The following is a 22177-nucleotide window of genomic DNA, read 5'->3' on the forward strand; positions in this document are numbered from 1 at the left end:
TAATTTTGTGTTATAAAACTATAAATGTGTGTGGTTCCTAGTGAAAGATAGGTTTCCATCACTATTCTTTTGCTTGACCAAGTTGGCATTCCAACCAACAAAACGAATCACAAAAAGGCAAAAGAAATATGTAATAGGTAGCTAGTTACAATGTGGGGTCGAGGGCCTAGCCTAGTTAGGTTTGCATAATCTGAAACCGTTATCGGCCCATCAAGAAAGGCCCACGCTATTTTAGACCCAACATTATATTGTCACACCAAGTCCAAGAGATTGCATCAGAGAGTACTACATGGCCATGCTATCATGTAGTTAAGACTTAAGAGGTAAGAGGTTTACACGCTACATCGTAGCGTGCCGCATAGGAAGAAGTTATACTTGTGATCGAGAGGCACATTTGAAGGACAATGACCATGGGGATGTATATATGATACTTCACTTAACTAATGTGTCTCAATCTGCATGCCTTGATTTGTTAACAGTCATAACCCCAGTGATGTTATGTGCATCGTCTCTTTTTTGTCACACATGTGATATTGGACTCGATGCCACCTAGTAATGGTGGCCCCTATTAGCCCATATAATATGTAATAAGCCCAAAGTCTGGGCAGAATAGAATAGGCCTTGTCGGCATTGCTTTCAAAAGTTTTCTGAATCACTTACGATCCAAAAGACCATACATCAATATGGATTATACCCAACATAAGTCCATATATTTTGCATCTCATCAAGGTCCAAAAGACCTCCACGGCCCATTTCGTAATACATTGCACTAGCCCATTAGCCAACTCTCCAGCTTTTAAGTACAAAACTAAGCCTCTAAATATGGGATTGGGTTATTTGCACAACCATGACCATGTAAATCATTAATCATGCATGAATGAATTCAATGTCAAATCCTGAGTAGAAATAGCACAGCATAAATTTCATCAATGCCTAGTTTGCTACCCTCAACTCAACTCATCTCTTCTGCACTTTGGGCCATACAAGAAAATGGACCGGATCTTGTGTCCGGCCCATTTGCATATCTAAATTTTCTTGGGAAAAAATTATGAGGGTGCAAGAAGGAAATGCGAAAAATAAGACCAGAAGAGAAGAGGAGAGATAATTGGGTGATTGCATCAACTTGGCGGGGAAGTTGGCCACTTGCCCGGAAAGAGGAGAACCATGGACAGAAAGAGAAAGAAACAAAGCAAGAAAAGTCCACGCGTACATTATGGAACCTTCGTCGACATCGCTGTCCAATGAAAACAAGTATATATGCTGCCTCGTCTTGCAAGCAACGAAGACGACGACTTCAATCAATCTACGGTCACCTGATTTTACTAGACGATGCATTGGGACCCACATTTCAGGATTCCATTGATTAGAGATCAGCCCTTTGATTACCATACTTTCTCATCAGGGAAAATATAACCACGTGTCACATAACTATAAGGAAGCCGTCCAAATTTAAAATCAATCTGAAACCGTCCATTGCTTTCCAAGACGGACGGCTTCAATAGAACTTAGAACATTCTGGAATTAACGGCTAAACCTAGCTCTATATAACCTCTGCTTCTTTCTTCTCTTCATACTACATCCGAGGCCGCTGCCGCTCCTGCTCTTTTTTTAATTTCTTTGTTTCCAATTCTTTTCTCCGACGAAATCTAATGGCCGGTAAAGGAGAAGGTCCCGCAATCGGGATCGATTTGGGCACGACCTACTCCTGCGTTGGGGTGTGGCAGCATGATCGCGTTGAGATCATCGCCAACGACCAAGGTAACAGAACGACGCCTTCGTATGTTGGATTCACCGATTCAGAACGTCTCATCGGTGATGCTGCCAAGAACCAGGTTGCGATGAACCCCATCAACACCGTTTTTGGTAAGATTCAAGCTTTTTGTCTTCTCTACGTACTTGTAATACTCTGTGTTGGATCTGCTGCGTAATTTTGAATATGGTGGAATTCGGTGTCTGTACTTTATATGAATCTTAGATCTCATTCTTGTTTTTTTTTAAATCCGGGCTTTAATTTGCTGCTTCCGGTGTTGTCATGAGATATGGTTTTCGTAATATTATCTTTTACTAATGTTTGACGATACGAAATTGATTTTGGCTAATCGATCTGCTTTCGCCTATGAGTCTTAGCTTGAGTTGCTGTCTTTTGATTAGCATATGTAAGTTCAGATCTCTTGCTAGTCAAAATTCCCGTCAATTGTTATCTGTGGAGCACCACCAGCTATAACGTTCAAAGCTCGTCACCGCCCAGTCGTTCGAATCCCCACACCACCCCTGTTGAACAATCCAAAAATAACTAGTTAGTTTAGTTTGTTTCCGCCCTGGGTTATATGTGAAGTTGAACATGAGGTCAATTTCCAAATTCCTGTTATGTTGGATTTGTAACTTGCATCATTAATTTGGTATGGTTTACTTGATTTGTATATGATGTTCAAACAAGTAGTGTCCGTATAAAATAAATGTTTATAGTTGGACATTCTACTATTCATTGTTTGTCCTATTCAGTGTGGAGTGGATAATTTTGTTTCTCATTTAGTTAATAAGTATTGCTCCTTGCAGATGCAAAGAGGTTGATTGGTCGGAGGTTCACTGATGCTTCTGTTCAGAGTGATATAAAATTGTGGCCTTTTAAGGTTATTCCCGGACCTGGTGATAAGCCCATGATTGTTGTCAACTACAAGGGTGAGGATAAGCAGTTCGCTGCTGAAGAGATATCCTCCATGGTCCTCATTAAGATGCGTGAGATTGCTGAGGCATTCCTTGGTACCACAATAAAAAATGCTGTGGTGACTGTTCCTGCATACTTCAATGACTCTCAGCGCCAGGCTACCAAGGATGCTGGTGTCATTGCTGGTCTAAATGTTATGCGTATCATCAATGAGCCCACTGCTGCAGCCATTGCTTACGGTCTGGACAAGAAGGCAACAAGTGTTGGTGAAAAGAATGTCTTGATTTTTGATCTTGGTGGTGGTACTTTTGATGTCTCTCTTCTCACCATAGAAGAGGGTATCTTTGAGGTTAAGGCCACAGCTGGAGACACCCATCTTGGTGGTGAAGATTTTGATAACAGAATGGTGAACCACTTTGTTACGGAATTCAAAAGAAAGCACAAGAAGGATATCACTGGCAACCCAAGAGCTCTGAGGAGGTTGAGAACTGCTTGTGAGAGGGCAAAGAGGACACTTTCTTCCACAGCTCAAACCACCATTGAGATTGACTCATTGTACGAGGGTATTGATTTCTATTCCACTGTTACTCGGGCAAGATTTGAGGAGCTTAACATGGATCTTTTCAGAAAGTGTATGGAACCAGTTGAGAAGTGTTTGAGGGATGCTAAAATGGATAAAAGCACTGTCCATGACGTTGTGCTGGTCGGTGGATCCACTAGGATTCCCAAGGTCCAGCAACTGTTGCAGGACTTCTTCAATGGCAAGGAGCTCTGCAAGAGTATTAACCCTGATGAAGCTGTTGCTTATGGTGCTGCAGTTCAAGCTGCAATCTTGAGTGGTGAGGGCAATGAGAAGGTGCAGGATCTCCTTCTCTTGGATGTTACTCCTCTCTCCCTCGGCTTGGAAACTGCTGGTGGTGTCATGACTGTGTTGATTCAACGAAACACGACCATTCCCACCAAAAAGGAGCAGGTTTTCTCTACGTACTCAGACAACCAACCTGGAGTTTTAATCCAGGTGTACGAAGGAGAGAGAACTAGGACCAGGGACAACAACTTGCTTGGGAAATTTGAGCTGTCTGGCATCCCTCCCGCACCAAGGGGCGTTCCACAGATCACGGTGTGCTTTGACATTGATGCCAATGGTATCTTGAATGTGTCTGCCGAGGACAAGACAACAGGTCAAAAGAACAAAATCACCATCACTAATGACAAGGGTAGACTCTCAAAGGAGGAAATTGAGAAGATGGTTCAAGAGGCAGAGAAATATAAATCTGAGGATGAAGAGCACAAGAAAAAGGTGGAGGCCAAGAATGCTCTTGAGAATTATGCTTATAACATGAGAAACACTGTTAAAGATGACAAGATAAGTGCAAAGCTTTCTCCTGATGAGAAGAAAAAGATTGAAGATGCCATTGAACAGGCCATCCAATGGCTGGAAAGCAACCAGCTTGCAGAGGCTGATGAATTTGAAGACAAGATGAAGGAGTTGGAGAGCATATGCAATCCCATCATTGCCAAGATGTACCAGGGTGCTGGCCCAGATATGGGAGCTGGAATGGATGAAGATGATGCTCCAGCTGGTGGCAGCGGTGCTGGCCCAAAGATTGAGGAGGTCGACTAAGGTGTAGTAGCCCTGGTCCGTATGCTGGTTTAGCGTGTTAGGTTTGCACCTCTTTATTTTTAGCTTGTCTTTAAATTCATGCTTTTACCGGGGAACACTTCTGTTATTTTGGGCTTCGGAATTGTTTTAAGTTGGAGTTGGTCCGAAGCTTATTGTTTTGCTTGTCATAGGAGTTTTAAGTCATTTTTACCTGGAACGTTCTCCATTTTCCGCTATTATGTCGATTGTCTTTCGTGTTGGATCTTTAATCCATCAATTATATTCATATTACTATTCAGCATAGGTAACAACAACTTATTTAATGAAAGTTTCCATATTCGAGTTCAACAAAAGCAGACGCCATCATTTTCGACAGCGGAACAGGGAAGACCATGGCCAGGGCTGCCAACAAAAACAAACCATAATCACCATTACAGCCCAAATCAATTAATCACGTTTATGAAATAAAGCAGTGACAGATGACATAACATGGTACAAAAAGCAATGAAACATCAATGATCCATCCCGCCCCAACTATCTCAGATAAATGCTCATCTCAGGTCAACATAAAGTCATTGCCTCCAAGATGAGGACGAAGGCAAACACGAACCTCATGTTCTTCAGGTCCTGCACGGAGTTTTGGCACCATAATTTCAAGCACGGATCCTGGTCCATCATAATAAGCTTCTATGTTTGCATCCTCAGGGATTCTAGTTGAAAGTGGGATTTCTCTAACGAACTCCCCCGGCGGACAATGCTCGGAAGCTGGATCTGTAAGTTTGAAAGTTCTATCATGCCTCTTGATGAAGTGCATGCAAGACGTGCTCATACATGATACCTTTATGATACCGCGACTCAGAGTATTTCTCCAAGAAACCTTTACTGTTTGCAGATCCACAAAGGGCAAGCTAATAATGATTAAATAAGCTTTTTCATCTTCATAAATTGTTTTTGCTCCAGTAACAGGCCCATGCACATTTTTCATCACTCCACTAAAGTCATTCAACCAAGGTGGCTCATTGAGGTGAAGTTCCATATCAGTGGTCCGATCAGAGGAAGGATTAACGGCCAAATAACAATCATCGTCACTCCCATGTGGGAAAAAATCTTTCCTTCTTTTGCTGCTGAGAGATGAGGGATCCATTGCATCACCATTGCTGTGGGTAGATGGCTGAGTTGACAAATTAAGCCCAGAACCGTTAAGCAGCTTATTTGAGTGGGAAGTTGGAGCATTCTTTATCGGAGCAGGTGGCCTCTCAAGCTCAAAATCAGTGTTGGGAAGATTTCTCCATGAACTAAAATCACTTGCTTCAGGTGGGATCGAGAAATTCGGTTCCCTACCTGTGAGTTCCACCCATCTTTTCCGCTCTTCATCATCAAGACCCATGAGATTGGGCGATGAAATGAGATCTATTCCATGCACGCACTGTGGATTCGATAACCCCCTATAATGCTTCCTTTGCATCCTGTGCGATCGGACAAAACCCTTGTCCACACTGAAGGGAAATGGGCGCTCCCCCTGGCGAGAATGCCCATTCATGAAGCTCCTCAACTGCATCTTCCCCAATGCATTCTCGGGCCTGTCCTTGAAAACCCACATATACATGTTCTCCATGTCATGTTGAACCATAAAAACATCAAGCTTGAGATCAGATTTATCAAAACCAGACACTCCATTGCTGTCTCGGATAATCTTTGCCTTTGATTTCTCATTCAAGGCAGGCTTAAAGTAGAAACTAAAGAAAAACCAAGCACCCCATATGCTATCTACCCGCTTGGCACATTTCCTCCCAACCTTAGAGACATTAAGGAAACTCTCGGTCTCATAAACTTGTGGACCAAGCCCAACATCCAAAATATCACAGGGGACTGAGTTCCACGGCTGAGGGGGAGGGCTACGCTCAGCTGACAAAGCTAAGTTAATGTCTGGGGGACGGGAAAGCAAGATCTGCCGATTCATCTCCAAATCGAGTTCATCATGAGAGGAGGCACTGGAATCCATGGACAAGAGAATGGATGGGTGATGATTCTCCATTGACAAGGCTATGAGGAGAGAATCTCCCATTCAGCTCATAATTTCCTTGGTGGATTTTGCTGCTGGCGAGTTGAATACAACCAATTCCAAAGACAAATTCAACAAGAGAACCTTCTAAACAGCTTGATCATCAATCAATCAATCCCCAGAATACCTCCCTTCCATCAAAACCCTAAATTTATCAATAAGACAACTCAATATTCACACACGACACACACAATCAGAAATCAACTGAATCAATCCAGATACCAGATTAACTAACCTCAAACTTTAAAAAAAAATCCTCCAAGGAAACAAAATAAAACACGAAGAGGAAAATAATTATCTTTTGCACTATTACCATATATATAAATGTATAAAAAGGACTATTGAAAACCAAAATAAATCACTTCACTCTCTACCTACAGAGAGAGTGAGAGAGAGGTCTAAATATGATAAATAAAGACTATATCTAACCCTAACCCAATAATCTCCCGAAACCCTCCAAACACAGGTGGAAAGGACCGAATCGAAACCATCAAAAATCGCTAATTCCCACTTTAACAAGGCAATCAAAAAGGAGAAACTACCTAAAATCAAGCGACCCAAAAAGAAAATAATGGAAGGGGAGATCTTGGGGGAATTACCTTTTAGGAAAAAGATGGAAGAATCGAGAGTAAGGGAAAACAGCAGAAGCGTCCATGCGGCTCATACCCACCGCATCATCACCATCATCAACACCAACAACCATTGTTCTTTTCTTTCTCTATCTCGGAGGAAAAAGACGCCAAGACACGAAGAGGGAGGAGATATGCTGTGTTGATTGTGCAGTGTGAATGCGAGGAAGAGTAAGAAAGAAACAAATGCACGTCTCATTATAAGGACGCTTCGGGGATAAAGTGCCTTCACTAGATACTCCCTTCCCACAGAGAGAGACTAGAGAGAGGTCTCGTCGTTTCTTAACGGTGACGGCAGGTCTAATTTAATTTATTTTTATTTTTATCCTACATATTCTCTGCAACAATAATAAATTTTTATGATACATTTTAGCTGAATTCGAGAGTAGTTGATATTTAGAAAATGAATTATCCCTTTTTATTTTATTAGGATTTTGAATTTAATATTTTATACCTACCAACCTACCATGTCCGTTCTTTAATGTAATGGTGGATGTGGCTATCAGTCCTATCATATAATATAAAGAGACCTTCCAAACACTGCCTCAGCCCTATATGCATATAAGTGGGATTGCTTTTATTATATTGTGCTGCTTATTGATTTGTGAACTTTTTCGTTTTTTTCCATTCAAATATCCAAGTGAAGTGAGAGAGATGTATTTAATTATTTAGTTCAATTATTACCATATAAAATTACAATAAATACACCCTTTCTTCCTTACTTTTAAGCAATATATACATTGAAACCGCCATGAAAGTGCAATCTAATTAGGAAAAACACTCCGATGGGTCTTTATTTAAGATGAATTTGGGATTCGTTAATCATTAATTAATGTCTCCACTTATATAAGAAACCCAAGATGGCAATTGGCAAGGTATATTAACCTATTGCTTTGTTTGGTGTTTGACCGCTGCGAATTGACTAGAACCGAGCCGACGCAATTTTAAAAGGTCCATGGGCCTCATTCTTTGTAGATTGTCAATGTCAGGCCTTTATGTCAAGCCTGCAAATGTTGAATTGGGCCCAAATTATGCTTTCATTCCGACATCCAAAGTCCAAACGTTCGGACAAAGACCACCGACTGCGTAAGTTTTCAAACCCAATCAAAAGTAATTTGGTGAGTGATTTTGTCAGTTTTTGTTTTTCTTTTCAATATTCAAATGTCCAGTCCCTGCCTTCAATTATTGCTTCTATGGAATAATGGAATAGAAGAGGTAAACAAAAAAAGAAAGACAGACAGACAGACAGACAGAGAAGAAAACACAGATAGACAAAACCATCCATCAGCGACAGCAAGCGATATCCTCTGTTTTTAAAATTTCTTTTTGCCTTTTCCTTCACTTTCCTTCCCTTTCATGGAAAATTCACCCACCATTTCCATGCTCCCACAACAACCTCCACCATTACCTTCACCTTCGCAAAGCGTCGATTTTGCCCCGCTCGAATTCGTTCTGGCTTTCATCGCCATCATCGCAATCCCAGTCCTGATCTACACCTTCGTCTTATCAATCAAGTGCTCCCCTTCCTCGTCCAATCGGAGCTCCGCCGACGACGCTCCCAGCCGTAGCTCCGGAGACAGTAGGGAGATGATCTCAGTGGTCAAGTATCAGAAAGAGAAGCACGTGACCGGCGAGTGCCCGGTGTGTCTGTCGGCGTTCACGGAAGATGATGACGTGAAGCAACTGAGCGCGTGCAAACACGCGTTTCACACTTCCTGCATCGATCTATGGCTCAGTTCGCACTCCAATTGTCCGGTATGCAGGGCTACTATTGCCGTTAAGCGTCCTAGTACGACGTCGTCCGGGGTGAGAGACGCCGATCTTCAGCAAGGCTTGCCTGATGCTACCAGCTTGGTTTGACTACTTTCATCTTCCAATTCAAAATCTTGTCTTGCAATTGATGGTAGATCAAGCTATGGTAGTGAATCCTGAGCTCAGAATACAAATACAGATCGTGTAAAATTAGGAAGAAGATAAGTAATTGTCGGTGCCCCTACACTAGTACTACTGCAGAGTTTCTAAATCGAACATCCAATTGTAAGACTCTTTTTTTGGTCCCATTGTTTGTTATATCTGAATTAATTCTCATTGAAGATAAAGAGAAATATCATGCACGAAACTCTTGATATTAACTTGTAAGCGGCTTCTTTGAGTATTAATCTTCAATCTTGAAGAATAGATATAATTAGGCCAATTGTCACACAGACCCCCTGTGGTTAGGGCCGTTTTGACATGCACCCCCTCATTTTAAATTCGTAAGATTTGGACCCCCTGTGGTTTCATTATGTGTCATGCCAAGTCCCTCCATCCAATTGACTGTTAAGGACTAACGGCAATCAAAACGGTGTCGTTTTGAATTTTTTTTTTTAATATTGGAGGACAAAACGACGTCGTTTTGTACCAAGGGAAAAAAAAATTTCATGCAATAGAATCAAAACCATGTGCAGCAGAAGAAGACAACATATCATAATTCATAATCAAATATGTCTCAAAAAGTGTTAAAGCATATGCAAGGTAGCTAATATTGCTCTATCAAGCAATTAAAATATATTTGAATCTACTGCTTCTTGGATATTCTTGAAGACCTCTCTTTATAGCTGTTGTTGAAGGTCTAGGAGGCCTAAAATCTGCAATTGGAGGTCTTGTTGAAGATCTTGGTGGGGCTGCTGTTGGAGGTGCTGTTGATGCCTGTGAAGATGATTGTGTTGCTTGGGTTGGTACAACAGATGTGGAAGAGAAGAGTTTGCAAGGGAAGAGCTTGCGGAGCTTGAAGAGATTTTGGGAGACAAATTAGGTTTGACAAACAGACACCATCGCGTAGTCTAAGGGAGGATTTTGTTTAGATTGAAAACGGTGTCGTTTCTTTCTTTTTTTTTTCTTGGTACAAAACGACGTCGTTTTGTCCTTCAATATTAAAAAAAAATAAATCAAAACGACACCGTTTTGATTGCCGTTAGTTCTTAACAGTCAATTGGATGGAGGGACTTGGCATGACACATAATGAAACCACAGGGGGTCCAAATCTTACGAATTCAAAATGAGGGGGTGCATGTCAAAACGGCCCTAACCACAGGGGGTCTGTGTGACAATTGGCCATATAATTAATGGATGGATTATATATTGAGAAACTGGTTTGATAGATGTGTAATTGATGGATTATATATTGAATTCTCTGAAGTAGTGTCCCGAATGGTTGTGCCGCTTGTAATCATGGTTTCATTATCTGATTACGCCAGAACAGCTAATCTCATAATGATGAAGTGATGAATAATTTACCAAGGCTGTGGTGAGTGTTGTGTTTTGACGTCATGCGATGAGTTGAGACGAGTTTTGAAATTATGGTGAGATGAAATGAATTGTGGTGGCAAAAAATGTTTCACGCGTCATTAAAAATATTGTTTTAAAGTGGGGGTAAAATTAGATATTTTTATTGATATCGATTAATTATTGATGAATTTATTTTAGTAAAAATATAAATTAAATAATAAAATTGATTGTGGACAAAATTTTTTAAAAAAATCTCACATTTTGACGCTAAAAATATGGTCAATTACATTGTGTTAGAAATGAAAACAGCTCCCCGCAACTTCAAACTCGCTATATAGTGGTAATATTGTAACGCATTAGACCAACACTTTTGTCCGAATGCGATACGTTGAAGCCAAAAACAGTATGCGTTTAGAAAGTGGAAAGACAGGCAAAATGCACCATATTCAATGATAATTAAAATTACTTTCAAGAAAACTAACAATTCAAATTAAATTCAACGTAAAAGTATCTTCAATGCTAAACCGGGGAAAAAAAAACGACGCTCTAAATTTTAGCGGGACCGCCAACTGTTGTCATAAACCCTCGAAAGCTTTCATTTTTCATCTCTGAGCTCAAAACGGACACCCATGAAAAGAGTTCACATAGATCGAATATGGCTGACGCCGCTAATCGTAGTTACTTCATTCTCTATAATTTTGCTGATCACCGTCACGATAGGTCACGGCAAATCTTCTTCTACTACAGACGCTGTCGGACTCGGTGACGGGCCGAAACTGAAAGAATCGGTCTTGGAACGAAATATCGGGGGAGAATTAGGGCTTCCGGAACTGCCGAGGTTAGCGTACCTGATATTCGGCACCAGAGGGGACGGTCCACGGATCCGGCGAGTTCTTCAGGCTGTGTATCACCCAAGGAATTACTATCTGCTGCATCTCGATCTGGAAGCGTCAGACGGGGAGAGACTTGAGCTGGCAAAGTACGTAAAATCAGAGCCTGTGATGAGGCAGTTTCGGAATGTCATGGTGGTTGGCAACGCCGATCTGGTCACCTACAGGGGCCCAACCGTGATTGCATCCACGCTTCACTCAATAGCGGTGTTACTGAAGCGAGCCAAGGATTGGGACTGGTTTATTAACTTAAGCGCATCGGATTATCCACTTTTGCCACAAGACGGTTAAGTTTCGTTGTTTCTGTTATTTTTCTTCTATACCATCGGCATTTCTAATGTTTGTTTCATATTGAAATTCTGTAATTACTGCTGCTTATATTAGGTGAGATCTAGATCTAGATCTAATTGGGAATGTTTTTGGTTACCATATGATTTTGATTGATTGCAGTTTTGGATGTTATACTAGAATATTTGGAAGATACTGCATTGAGTTTTGTCGATCTATTCCATTCCGATTTTCAAACTGCTAGTTAGTTGGGCTATTGCACGATAATTTTCTTGAAAGTGCAATGACGCTACGTTGAATTCAATCTACTAAATAGTTTGCTTGTTTACTCACAGGGGAACAAAGTGGGGGAATAAATTAATCATATTTTCAGTCTTATTTTTGTCATCAATATATCCCATTTTGAAATCAGACTTAAAACGCAATTAACAAGCGAGTAACATTCTGTTATCTGAAAGTCTCTGGTTGAACTTCCTTTGCTTTTATTGTACTTGGAAATTTATCTTCCATTTGGAATGAACTAATTAGCCGCTGTTTCATTGTTTTCAAGGTCGCATAATTTGTACCCAATTAACAGTTACTGACTTTAGAATATGCCTTTTGTTCCAGATATATTGCATATTTTCTCATATTTGCCTAGGGAGCTGAACTTTCTTGAGCACACAAGCAGTATTGGTTGGAAGGAGTGAGAATTCGATGAACTCAAACGACTGTTTTATCTTTTGATTTTGGTTTCATTATATGTTAACTGTTAGTTTATGCTTACAGGTTCCAAAGAGCAAGGCCAATTATTATAGATCCGGGCTTGTATCATTCTAAGAAATCTGGTGTTTTTTGGGCCAAAGAGAGGAGGGCTGTGCCTTTTTCTTTCAAGATATTTATGGGTATTGACTTTAGATTAGCTTTATTTGTCTACATCATTATCTTATTCATTTTTAGTTTCCCATCTTTTTTATCTTCTACTGGATTTTAATGTCCTGAGCTGATATAAAGTATGATATGAATAATGCTGTTCTGGCATTGGATTGAAAGTATACTATGAAGACCTTTATTACTGTCAATATGATGTTAGTATGGATACAAAAAGTTGAAGTTTGTGGACATTTTGCGACTCTGTTGAACCTGGAGCGCCCACCGAAAAGAGATCTGAAGTTTCTTTATGGTTTATGAATTATCTTTCAAGGATCATATCAGCATGTGAGCTTTGCTTGATTCTGTCTTAATGATTTCCAACATGTGTTACAAACCTCTCTCTTTTTGCCCATGTGTCAGTGTTGACACCTGATTTATTTTTTTCCGATTCACATGTCATTCTTTTGTGGTTGCTGTTACATGTATAGAGTGTTGCCTAATTGTGCAATGTAAGCAATAAAGTTACGTAAAGTGTTTCCTAGATGTCCTGGCCTTAATATCTCCAGTTTGACATATAGAACAAGAACTTCCATGCAGAGTTGTTTGAAATGGTACAGCATGTGTTTGTGAATATGTATTGAACCTGTATTATGATTTACGTATTCTTTTGCGGTTGCTGGTACATGTATAGTGTATTGCCTAATTTTGCAATGCAAGCAATAAAGTTATATAAGTGTGTCCTAGATCTCCTGTCCAGTTTGATATATAGAACAAGAACTTCCATGCAGAGTTGTTTGAAATGGTATGTAGCATATGTTTGTGAATATGTATTGAACCTGTATTATGATTTACTTATTTTCTTAGTATCTAATATTTTTTGATGTCATCTAACAAGATTCTTGGTGACATGCATTATGTCTCAAAATTTCTGTTTCTTTTCCAGGGTCCGAATGGGTGACACTAACAAGGTCGTTTCTTGAATTTTGTTTGTGGGGATGGGATAATCTTCCTCGAACTCTTCTTATGTATTATACAAACTTCCTGTCATCTTCTGAGGGCTATTTCCACACCGTAGTCTGCAATCACAAAGACTACCAAAACACGACAGTAAACCATGACCTGCATTATGTAGCGTGGGATAAACCACCGAAACAAAATCCGGCAAACCTAACGTTGGAAAACTTTGATGATATGGTTCAAAGTGGAGCGCCTTTTGCTCATGAATTTGCAAAGGATGATCCTGTTCTCAATAAAATTGATAAAGACCTATTGAAAAGATCAGATGGGCGATTAACTCCTGGGGGCTGGTGCACAGGGAGCACGTCAGGTAATAATGATCCATGTGTATTTTATGGAAGTAAAGATATTGTTAAACCGACTTTGAATTCAAAGAGGCTAGAGAAACTCATGGTGAAACTTTTGGATTCTGAGAATTTCAGGTCTAAACAGTGTAAATAGTTCTGGAATGTGTCATTTTTTTCTTCTACAAACTTTTTTTTTCCCGTCATCATCTCCTTTCTCCCATGGTAGATTATTATTTACAGTTAAACCATCTGAATTCTGAATATCTGATAGTAGTATAGTACACATTTTTTATGATATGAACTAAAGCAAATATGTGAAGCTTGCAAGTTTTGTTGAATTTGCCCCGAGGTTCAAGAACTTGATACTGGTGGCTTGGCTTTGTTTCAAGCAGTCCTGGACCTTAACATGAGCAGTAAGCCCGATATGGCTACTTGTGATACGCTGAAATGTATGATTACGATTGCTTATTTTACTCTGCCTTCATGGCTTAGCTTATGCATGAATGCAATCGGTTCTGATGTATGGTTTGGCTGTATTATTGTTGGTCATTTTAGACCATTTTCCTAATTTTTCAATCCAAATAGATTGATTATTTTTCCTCGTCCGAAAGATTGTTTATTTCGGGTAAAAGTCACTTCTCATCATTACAAAGTAGTCCGTGATACAACTCAATCACTTATTGATGAAAGGTTTCGATTTGGTCATTGTTATTTACATAATCGTTACTCGAGAAGCTGGTGGTTCATCTCGGGCAGTCAGATATGACATGGTTTTGCTACTTTTCAAGCTGCAGCCTACAATGTGTGTAGGCAACCTGTATTTGTTGTGTGTGTATATATATATATATATATATATATATATATTGTGAACACGAATTTATTGTTAAAAACATGTGATTCATCTGTGTGCCAGAACTGACAAAAAACTTACAGTCGAAACAATGCCTTGAAGACTGATATTTCTATGTTGGAACTTAACGGGTGGGCATCATAGAATAGCCCGCTAAATTTAAATAACAGTTATTAGTATTTCCTTCTCCAAAGCTAAACCGGAACCACCAAACGGCACCCTATAATTTAGAAGAACCAACCATCGGCGTCGTCTCTTCGCCTCATGAAAAGAAGTCGCATGGATCAAATATGGTTGACGCCGTTAATCGTAGTTACTATACTCTCCACCAGTTTGGTTATCACGGTAACGGTATGTCCCGGAAAATATTCTTTAATCTCCGAGACGTTCCAAATGCGCCCGAAATTTGAAGTTCCGGTTTCTAATCGAAATGTCAGGGGCAAATTAGGGCTTCCGGAGCTGCCGAGGCTGGCGTACCTTATATCGGGTACAAGAGGGGACAGTTCACAGGTCTGGCGGATTCTTCAGGTGGTGTATCATCCGAATAACTACTATCTGTTGCATCTCGATCTGACAGCATCGGACAAGGAGAGGCTTGAGCTACTGAAGTACGTGAAATCAGAGTGCGTGATTCGGGAGTTTCGGAATGTAATGGTGATTGGAAAGTCCGATTCGGTGACTTACAAGGGCCCCACCGTGATCGCCTCAACGCTTCACGCGGCGGCCTTGTTGCTGAAGCGAGCCAATGATTGGGACTGGTTTATTAACCTAAGTGCATCGGATTATCCACTCATGCCCCAAGACGGTAAGCCTCATTGACTCTGTTTTTGAACCTTTTCTTCTATATCATTGGCATCGCTTTTCGTGTCATTGAAGAGGAGTTACTGAATTTTGATAGTGAATGCAACAAATGGGTGGGGAAGTTGTAATATGTGTAATTATATGTAGTAGAAAATTACTCCACTGTGGGAAATTTGAGAAGACTGTTGGGTTTGATTGATCTACAAATTCCATCCCAAACAGTTAGCTAATTGGACTCTTGCATATGGATAATTTTTTTGGTGGCATATTGATTGCCTCCATGCCTGCACCACTATCTTTTTGAAAGTGTAATTACAAGGTTAGAACCGAATACTGTATTATGAAATTGTACTTGACGCAGCAGTAACGAGTAATTTTGCTTTCCATCTTTTTCGCCGGTAAATTTAGTTTTTTCTTCTTCGTCTTGGCTCTTGTGCTGAAAGATAACACATGAGACTTTATATTGCTCTTAGTGTGTATGAGTAGCCATTTTGTTATGTTGAGTCTTATGTATGAATACTGGAAATTGCAGTTACTGACATTATAATATGCCTATTGTTTCAGATATCTTGCACATTTTCTCATACTTGCCTAGGGATTTGAACTTTGTTGAGCACTCAAGCAGGATTGGCTGGAAGGAGTGAGATTGCAATGAACTTCGTAGATTATTGCATTTGCTAGTTGTGGTTTTCTTTTAATATTAACTCTCATTGTTAGCTTACAGGCATGTAAGAGCGAGGCCAGTTATCATAGATTCCGGCTTGTATCATTCAAAAACATCTAGTATTGTTTGGGCAAAAGAGAGCAGAGTTGTGCCTTCTTCTTTCAAGTTATTTATGGGTACTGGATATACTTCCCCCATCTTCTTATCTCTTCTTTCAGCATTAGTGCTTGAGCTGATATAGAGGATGATATGAATAGCATTTTAACATCATCATGGTCTACTAAGATTCTGGTTGGTATACATTTTTCTATCTCAACATTGTTCTGTTTCCAGGATCCGAACAGGTGACACTGACGAGGTCATTTCTTGAATTCTGTGTGATGGGATGGGACAGTCTTCCTCGGACTCTTCTCATGTATTATACAAATGTCCTATCATCTTCTGAGGCATATTTCCAAACTGTAATCTGTAATCACGGAGACTACCAGAACACAACAGTAAACTATGACTTGCATTATACACCGCAGCAGCGTAACCCTTCAAAGCAACGCCTAATGAAGCCAACGCTGGAACACTTCGATGACATGGTTCACAGCGGAGCTCCTTTTGCTCGTGGATTTTCGAAGGATGATCCAGTTCTCAGGAAAATTGACATGGAGCTCTTGAAAAGACAAGATGGCCAGTTCACTCCTGGGGCTGGAAGTATAAATGCTGTTAAACCAACTTTAGGATCAGAGAGGCTAGAGAAACTTATGGTGAAACTTCTCCACTCTGAGACTTTCAGGTCCAAGCAGTGTAAATAGTTTTGAAATCTTACTGTTTTCTGTTTCCCCCAAAGCTTCGATTACATTTCCTTACCAAGTGAACTCTTTTCTCCTCTCTAGTTCGAGCAAAAGGCTTGATTAATGGGCCTTTCAATGATTAATGGCCGTGTTGCATTTTCAATGTGTCACTGTGGACTTGGCCCAGCTAATTTGGCAAAAGTAATGGGCCTTTTCTCATTTAATGGCTGGCTTAATTTAATCGGGCCTGGGCCCTCAGTAAGAAGTAAACCCAACCATACTGCTTGGTTCTTGGGCCGTCTTCAATATCCATCAATACTAATCAAGCACAATCGTAATGCCACGTGGCAGAAGCTTGTAACGTCAATTAAGGGAATGGGCGGTCAATTTCATTTATCTCTTTCGGACAAAGTAATAATAAAGTGAGATCATGGGATGCCATAAACACACCCGAGAAAGAGACTGATAGAGTAGTGTCAAAGCTGCTTGGTTGGTTTTGTTCAAATGAGGCTTAGATAAAAAAAAAGGTATCGTAACGACACCGTTTAGAAAAGAACTGCAGTTATGCTACCTTGTTAAGGAAATATCTGCACACAGTGGGTCCCATTTTGAACAGAAATGACTGCAGGGGAATCTAAAAGTTTTGGACACGTGTTGAATGACTGAGTTTCATGTGGAAGAACATCAGAAGAAGAAATATTGCTTGGAATCTCCAATCTGGCTAATTGAATTCATTAATAGAATAACAGATCGATACCTCAATTTGGATTTTTTTTTTATATTCTTACAGTAAAAGTAAAAGCTGATATTTGTTCACAAACCCATGTGATGTGAGACATCATGCATTGATCAGACATATATTAGTTTAGGGCTTGGATTTCCGAGCCCCTTCACATCCTTCGAAGATTGATCTTGCGGTATTAATTAAATTGTTGTTCTTTGAAGAACAAATAATAGACAGCAGAGAGATGCTCAGTTTCCAAAATGTACCTATTTGGCGATGAATATAACTCCTTTTGGTTACTGAAGATGACCGACCGGCCAACCAACCTTAACATTATAATTACTTAAGACACGTACAGAGAGAGAATGCTTTTTGTCATTAGGGTTTTGGCATGGGATGGGATGTGCTTTATTCCTTCTTGGTAAGCAGCCTTGGGTCTTGCAAAAGCAAATCCCTACACCCACCCCAGATTCCTTTCTTTCAACATGTCCAATCCCATTTGGACTATATTTAATACACATGATTTGATAACTACTATAATTTATAACATTATTTGTTAGTTATATATAAGCAGCTACTACAGGCTGCATGAAGAGAGTAGTACGTACCGATTTACTACCCTTACTTTTTGTTTTTATATTCAGTATTCTCTTCTTATTTTAACGAAATTCTGTCATATGATTTCTTTTCAGGTTTTCTCTCTTTTGTGTTTTGACATTCAACCATACTTTTATACCTTATTTTAGCGGAAATTTGGTTCAACTTTTGACAAATTCCCTACAAATTTGTTCTGCTAAGTGAGATAATTAAGAGATATTTAGAACAGAGAACCAAGGTAAATTTATACATGGCACTCCAACATAGGGTACTTGCCACAGCCATATATTTTTTGTCACAAACAAAATTTAAATTCAATATGAAAAAGATATGAAAATTGTGCACCTTTGAATATAAATCCGAAACATGATGTCTCTCTTGCAATAAATTTAATTTTTGTTTGAGACAAAATATAACATTAGATTATTAAACCCGATCAAAATATATTCCTAATATTTTATTTAATTATCTTCTTTTTTTTTTATTACAGCGGATTCCACTCTAAAATAATTAGGGCAAGACACCGGCACCCATGTTGGACCAAAATACAGTTAGTGTCAGTAAATTGAACGAATTGGAGCATAGCGCAAACAAAAGCAAAGCAAGAGGACTACAACCTTCGACGCTACTCTGCAGCGCGTGCACTTAAGATCCATGGAATCACTAGTAAAACGGCGCCTCTGTCAGTCACTCCACTACTACACTGACAAAAACACTGCTTTGTCGCCTGGTCAGTCACGCGCCTATGCAGGAGAAACGGTCAGACATTCCACAAAATCTCTTCCGTTGTTTTGGCAGTCTTAAAACAAACTTCGAGGAGTCCCTCTGAATTGAAAACAGAGTTAGTTATATATATTCAACACAAGAAGAGAAGATCGAGTAATACTATGATGGATTTTTGGCTTATTTTTATTGATATGAGTGGGCAGTTTTGGAGTCTTTTGAGACTCTTTGTCCTCACTCTAATTAAATATGTAAATTAAAGTACTAGTAATTCATTTTATTTTACACACACTCATATGAATGAGTCCATGACCTAGCTAGCTAGCTCATGTACACTGCCTCGTATCGTTCTCAACATTCTCAAAATACAAAAGTAGCATATCAGCAAATTATTATGAAATCATTCTCTTGGGAGTTGGGACACTAACCTAACCACAGAGATTTGTTTCAGAGACCATTCAAATTATTATAATCAGAATCAATAATGCATGCATGAAATGCTGCTTAATTCTCCCTCTCTCTTTCTCATGCAAAAATTAGCTATCTCATTATTATAATTTCATTACAATATTTTTAGTGAGGTATAGCTTGTACTGGGAAGTCACTAAACTCTAGGTGTATATAGTATATATTCTTCATTATTCACTTAATATGTATGCGGAAGACAGAGACATGGTCAAACGTGAATTCATTCATTTACAACCATGGAATCAATATTGTGAATTAAAGTTGTATTAAACATAATTTAGAATTGATAAATTACAGGCCAATATTTAATGTATACTCTCTTTCTTCTTAAAGCTAATATATATATATATATATTGCTATTAAAATATATAGTATCTTACTTTGTTGCAGCTAAAATTCAAACTAGTTTAATTTGAATGAGGACGAAATCACACTTTGCAGTTGGCTACTTTGAACAATCATCTTTTCGTTTGCTGAATTGCTGTCTATAAATAAAGGCATCACGTTTTTATGACTGTTAAGTTATAATTAAACATATATGTTACAAAGTTACTAAAGGATTTCTATAAAGAATATTCAAATCAATGAAATTAAAGCTACTCATGATTCATCATGAGGAGGAGGATTGTATATATAATATACGCAGACAATTGAGAGCCAGTTCATATAGAATATGGAAAAGATCCGATCGATCGACCATGTACTGATCAATTAATGGTGTGTTTTTGGGCATACATATATAGCTCGGAGAATTCAACATTTATCAAAATGCCCATTGAGTCTCGATAGATGATATTTTGTGATAAAAAAAACTACATTAACATGTTAATTAAGACGCTCATTCATACATCCATCACAAATCCTAAACCTAATTTGAAGTAACAAAATCCAAAACAAGAAGGAAAAAAAAAAAGCGCATTAAACAAACAAAAGCCTACCAATATTCTAGGGTTTTTCTCCATCCTCATATTTTGCCATCATTGCTTGATCAACAAGAGTGCTCTCAAGTGATATCTATAAGGGTTTTTGATGTGGGAGGAGCTAAAACTCTAAAGATCCGTCCATGAATTAGTATTATCAGCATTCCAGTACTGATGAGTAGTACTACTCCCAGTTAATCCCAAGAATTGCCTTGACAAATTCTGCTGATGATGATGATTATGATGATTTTCCTCCATTTTCACTTGACCCAATTCAGTAACTAGTTCAGAATTTGAAATCCTTGGCCGCACATGATGTCCCAATACTCCATAACCACCTCCAGAAGTACCTTCATATGGGTATAACCCCCCGGAACCCGAATCCAATCCACCCATGAATGGAAATTGTTGCCCTTGCTGCACCGTCCGCCACTGCTCCAACCCACCAACTGACAAAACTGAACCACCACTACCTCCACCAGCGGAGGCTAAAACGTTTCCCAACTGGAAATTCAGGTGATCACTTGCTCCTCCTAGTGGCGGTGCGGAAAGCGTGTTATAGTTCAACCCAATACCATCCCCACCACCTGGAGTTGTAAATTGATCAGGGAGATGAGAAAAAGGAGTCATGAAACGCAGTGGCTGAACCTGCGGTCCAAAGCCAAGCACATCAGTGGTTCCAATACTGCTAGAGGAGAGTGTGGTTGAGGAACTTGGAGCCCCTTGACGGTCACCGCTGTTGGCTGGAGATTTAGAGCTACCACTCCCTTTACTGCTTCTCTTGTTCCTCCGGCACCCGCCTCCCACCGGAACATTTCTCAGGGAACCGCCACGTGTCCAGTACCTTCTGCAGGTCTTGCAGAAATGGCGAGGCTGAGAGAGGCTGTAGTTGTTGAAGTAGCAGAATTTAGTGTTCGAAGATTCACATCTAGGGCACTTTAGTGCTGCTTCTGGCATGGGTATGTTGGCCATCCTGGCTCGATCCGCCAAGGAACCTGGCCGGATCGAGCCAGAACCGCCACTACCATGTGGGTGTGGAGGAGGAGGTGGTGGTGGCACTGGTACTGGAGGAAACTGCTGACTTCTTGCACCACTTGTAGTTTGGAGATTGTGGAGCTGTGAAAATATAGAAAAAGAAAACATAAAAATACAGTATATTCAAGAACATATAGGGAAAAAAAGTAACTGGAATATTTATCTTTCTTTGAAATTTTGTTGCTTTTGGTTTTTGGGTTGCAGAAATTCTTACTTGTTGTTGCCAGTTGGATGGATCAAGATAAGCAGGAATGGAAGAAAAAACCATAGCGCTCTTTCTTGGTCTTTAATCTCTCTTCTTCTTCTTTTTTTTTTTCTATCTTTTTTTTGGTAAAGGTTGATGATATGAGAATTTAAGTAGTAGTGGAGAATCACATCAACACAGCACAAGAGAGTGATCTTCACAGCAGGGAAAGACAAGAGGGAATGAGAGAATGAAAGAAAGAAAGGAAAGGAAAGGAAAGGAAAGGAAAGATGGATGGAGGCGCTCTAGATGATGATGACGAGTATCAAAAATAAAGAAGATAGAGGGACATCACTACCTTTATATATAATTGGCGTATATGTATTTTAGTGCTTGTTCAGTCTCAATGGACTCTTTTTGTTTTATTGCTTTTTAGGGTTGAGAGAAGACGATGTTTCTTAATCCATAAGCTTCTCTTATAATATATATTTATATACACACTCAGTACTACTGTTATTTTCTTCTGTACTGTTTTGTGCCTAGGAAAGAGAGGTAATCAGGGGGGGCTCTATCTTCTTCTTGCATGGAAAAAGTTGCTAATTGAGAGAGAGAGAGAGAGAGAGAGTGGAGACCAGCATATATGTTAGTTCGTCGTGGTTATGCCACGTTTAATGATGATTAAATTGTTAATTTATAAGTCCATATGCGTCCCGACCAAGTGAACCTTTTCTCCAGTGTAGTATGTTCCCTCCTCGCTTTTTTGGGTTGGTTTTAATTTCTTTTGTATTAGCTTTTACTCCGCATGCCATTTACTTGCATTAACATGTAAGGTTTTCAAAATACGTAATCTTAATAATATTACCCCTATC

The 22177-nt window shown here is 39.5% G+C and overlaps 6 protein-coding genes across 7 annotated transcripts; 4 read left to right on the forward strand and 2 right to left on the reverse strand.

The window, feature by feature from the left end:
- Window positions 1-1566: 1566 nt before the first annotated feature.
- LOC120013089 (heat shock cognate 70 kDa protein 2-like) lies at window positions 1567-4571 on the forward strand. Its single transcript, XM_038864736.1, has 2 exons — window positions 1567-1863; window positions 2557-4571. The coding sequence occupies exons 1-2, from the start codon at window positions 1650-1652 to the stop codon at window positions 4287-4289; spliced, it is 1947 nt and encodes a 648-aa protein (XP_038720664.1). The 5' UTR covers window positions 1567-1649; the 3' UTR covers window positions 4290-4571.
- A 100-nt stretch (window positions 4572-4671) lies between these two features.
- Window positions 4672-7142, reverse strand: LOC120013090. Of its 2 annotated transcripts, none has more exons than XM_038864738.1 (2): window positions 6930-7142; window positions 4672-6461 (listed from the first exon to the last, which is right to left on the reverse strand). In XM_038864738.1, exon 2 carries the CDS (start codon window positions 6331-6333, stop codon window positions 4825-4827), a length of 1509 nt encoding a protein of 502 aa, XP_038720666.1. In that variant the 5' UTR covers window positions 6334-6461; window positions 6930-7142; the 3' UTR covers window positions 4672-4824. The 2 variants fall into 2 exon arrangements, with proteins under 2 accessions (XP_038720666.1, XP_038720665.1); XM_038864737.1 differs by having other exon boundaries at window positions 4672-6475.
- Window positions 7143-8155: 1013 nt separating this feature from the next.
- Window positions 8156-9132, forward strand: LOC120013223 (RING-H2 finger protein ATL33). Its single transcript, XM_038864962.1, has one exon. It carries the CDS (start codon window positions 8316-8318, stop codon window positions 8817-8819), a length of 504 nt encoding a protein of 167 aa, XP_038720890.1. The 5' UTR covers window positions 8156-8315; the 3' UTR covers window positions 8820-9132.
- Window positions 9133-10742: 1610 nt separating this feature from the next.
- Window positions 10743-13855, forward strand: LOC120012992 (beta-glucuronosyltransferase GlcAT14C). Its single transcript, XM_038864583.1, has 4 exons — window positions 10743-11402; window positions 12014-12089; window positions 12173-12288; window positions 13200-13855. Exons 1-4 carry the CDS (start codon window positions 10856-10858, stop codon window positions 13712-13714), a joined length of 1254 nt encoding a protein of 417 aa, XP_038720511.1. The 5' UTR covers window positions 10743-10855; the 3' UTR covers window positions 13715-13855.
- Window positions 13856-14529: 674 nt separating this feature from the next.
- Window positions 14530-16764, forward strand: LOC120012993 (beta-glucuronosyltransferase GlcAT14C-like). The gene is made up of 4 exons (XM_038864584.1): window positions 14530-15215; window positions 15776-15851; window positions 15936-16051; window positions 16209-16764. The coding sequence occupies exons 1-4, from the start codon at window positions 14675-14677 to the stop codon at window positions 16676-16678; spliced, it is 1203 nt and encodes a 400-aa protein (XP_038720512.1). The 5' UTR covers window positions 14530-14674; the 3' UTR covers window positions 16679-16764.
- A 3187-nt stretch (window positions 16765-19951) lies between these two features.
- On the reverse strand, window positions 19952-21635 carry LOC120013542 (dof zinc finger protein DOF2.4-like). Its single transcript, XM_038865375.1, has 2 exons — window positions 21339-21635; window positions 19952-21205 (listed from the first exon to the last, which is right to left on the reverse strand). Exons 1-2 carry the CDS (start codon window positions 21390-21392, stop codon window positions 20219-20221), a joined length of 1041 nt encoding a protein of 346 aa, XP_038721303.1. The 5' UTR covers window positions 21393-21635; the 3' UTR covers window positions 19952-20218.
- Window positions 21636-22177: the final 542 nt, after the last annotated feature.

Source organism: Tripterygium wilfordii, chromosome 13, assembly GCF_013401445.1.
Source record: "Tripterygium wilfordii isolate XIE 37 chromosome 13, ASM1340144v1, whole genome shotgun sequence".
NCBI classification, from domain to species: Eukaryota; Viridiplantae; Streptophyta; class Magnoliopsida; order Celastrales; family Celastraceae; genus Tripterygium; species Tripterygium wilfordii.